Below are 2,458 nucleotides of genomic sequence, written 5' to 3' on the forward strand. Positions count from 1 at the left end.
TGGGGGGTGCGACGGGTAACGGCCCGGCTCCGGTTAAACGTGTGATTGTGCGTGTTCCAGGCGGTGCTCTCGAACGAGTTTTCACGTAAATGTAGTTGAGGAGCGTAGAAACGCCTCTGGGTTGTGAGGGGCACTAGAGCATCTCTCTCGGGAGGAAAGACTGAGGGGCTTGGGGCTTTTAGTCTGGAGAAGGCCGAGGGAGGATCTTATCCGTCTTACAAACACTTAAAGGATGGGTGTCAGGAGGCTGGGGCCGCTGTTTTTTCAGCGGTGTCTGGTGACAGGACAACAGGGGCACAAACTTGAGCATAGGAGGCTCCATCTAAACACGAGGAGAAACCTCTTTGCTGTGAGGGTGTCGGAGCCTTGGAACAGGCTGCCCGTGGAGTCTCTGTCTCTGGAGAGGTTCAGACCCCACCCCGGTGCCATCCTGTGCAAGCTGCCCTGGCCAGGGGCTTGGACTAGATGACCTCCAGAGAGCCCTTCCAACCCCAAACATTCTGTGATTCTTCGGGCAAGGGGGAAAAAATGTATCACTGACTCAGAACAAGCTGTTGGCAGAGCAGGGGGACCGTTGGAGGAGGCAGCACCTGCAGACAGAGGCTCCTGCCCCAATGTCAGGCAGCAACTGTTGCTGAAACCTGTAATGCTAAAACTTCGTGCTTGGTATTTGCATACGTGTGTTCAAGGCTTGTGTTGGGCTTTATCTGTCCCTTTCTCAGCTTGTTGGCTCTTTGAGGCAAAACCTGTTGAAGGGTGTGATTTGTAAGCGAGTTAGGCTGAGGATTTGATCACCTTTGTTATAACAAAGCTGACCAAATAATTCTCATTTTCTACTCTTTCTCTGTGATTTCCTCTAAACCTTGACTTTTGGATCTATTCTCTGGACCTGCCCAGGGGATGGTAGACCCTTTGCCTTCTCTATTTAAAATTTTTCCTTGAACATTTGTCATAATATTTTATTTTTTTTTTTGTCCCTGGCTAGTTTGTGGTGGAGGTAACTTTCTTCTGTCTTTTTTTTTTCCCCAGAAAACATGCAGGAAGCGAAGGAGCCGAGGCATCGCAAAGACAGCAGGCGCCCAGACCTGGAGATTTACAAGCCTGGCCTCTCCCGACTGAGGAGCAAACTTGTGCCACCAAAGCACGAGACTTCGGAGAAGGAGAGGAGCAGAGCTGAGGAGGGCAAGGAGGAGAGTGCCAGTGACAAGGGCTCTTTGGGAGGAGGCGCTCCAGTCACGGAGGATTTCAGCAAAGGCGATGGCCCCAAGCAGAATGGTCCTTCACAGGAAAATGAAGAGACAGAGGCTAAAGGTGGTGTCCAGAGCCAGGAGAACTTGGCCAGACAGCCTGCTCCAGATGAGTGGGGTCCCAAGAGCGCCAGGAGAACCAAGAAGCCAGACCAGCAGATCTACCAGCCTGGGAAGCGCCTGCATTCAGCTGCTAAAGAGCCATCCCTGCAGGCAGCTACTGAGGAACTTACCGGTAAGATGGAGCAGCTGAAAGTTGAGAGAGATGAAGAGACTGAGAAAGGTGCTGGAAAAGACAATAACAGGAAAACGAAATCAAGCAAGGAGGATCGAGAGGGGAGCCAGGCAAGGGAAGGAGTGAAAACCTCAAGGGGCGAAAAAGGAAGACGAATGGAGCGAAGCGACAGGGTGAGGAGAACAAGCGACGAGGTGCTGCAGGGGAAGCTGGGCTCCACCAAGCGCTACTCCCGCTCGGACAAGCGACGGAGCCGGTACCGCACCTGCAGCACAAGCTCAGCCGGAAGCAACAACAGCGTGGACGGAGCCCTGCTTGTGGATGGGGTGGAGAGGCGGCAGGAGCGAGCCAGGGAAAGGCTGCGTCCTAGAAAGCAACTCTCTGCATCCTCCACTGACTCCCTGGACGATGACAGGATCGAAGAGGCGGACGCATACGTCTCCAGCAGGCTGTCGGACAAGAAGAAGCGTTCAGAGCAAAGCCGAGCTTCTAGGAGTGAGGGCGAATGGAGCAGCAACGGCAGGGAGGTCAAGGGACCCTTTCGAGTCACTTTTGACAGCAAGACTATGAGCAGGGACATCAGTCTGGCAGATACAGATAAAAAAAAGCCCCTAAAGGCGTCTGTTAGTTGCAATGACTCAGAAGCTTTGGAAGTGAGGAACCAGAGCAGAGAGCCCCAAGGGAGGGGCCGTGGGATTCTCTTCCTGCCTGCCAACACAGACCTCTCTGCCAGCACCGTGGGCTGCCCCGAACCCAGTCACCCTGGGCCCAGGCTCCTGCTCGGTGGGGCTGGGACTAAAGGCCCCCGAAGCCGGGGCCGAGGCGGCACGGCTCGCAGGCTGTGGGACCCAAATAACCCGGACCAAAAACCCGCCCTGAAGAGCCAGACCGCTCAGCTTCTCTTCCTAGACACGGACGATGAAGTGAGCCCAACCTCCTGGGGCGAAGCTCGCCAGGCCCAGACATCCTACTATAA

The 2,458-nt window shown here is 54.6% G+C and overlaps 1 protein-coding gene across 1 annotated transcript in view; it reads left to right on the top strand.

The window, feature by feature from the left end:
* Window positions 1-1,034: 1,034 nt before the first annotated feature.
* Window positions 1,035-2,458, top strand: part of LOC104272938 (telomerase-binding protein EST1A-like) — a gene marked incomplete at its 3' end in the record, with an annotated part of 27,878 nt that continues 26,454 nt past the window's right edge. Inside the window, exon 1 of the mRNA XM_009868055.1 lies at window positions 1,035-2,456. Coding sequence (XP_009866357.1) covers window positions 1,035-2,456 — 1,422 coding nt within the window. The remainder of the gene's footprint in view (window positions 2,457-2,458) is intronic.

The sequence above is a fragment of the Apaloderma vittatum genome, unplaced genomic scaffold (genome assembly GCF_000703405.1).
Source record: "Apaloderma vittatum isolate BGI_N311 unplaced genomic scaffold, ASM70340v1 scaffold29024, whole genome shotgun sequence".
In the NCBI taxonomy this organism is placed as follows: domain Eukaryota; kingdom Metazoa; phylum Chordata; class Aves; order Trogoniformes; family Trogonidae; genus Apaloderma; species Apaloderma vittatum.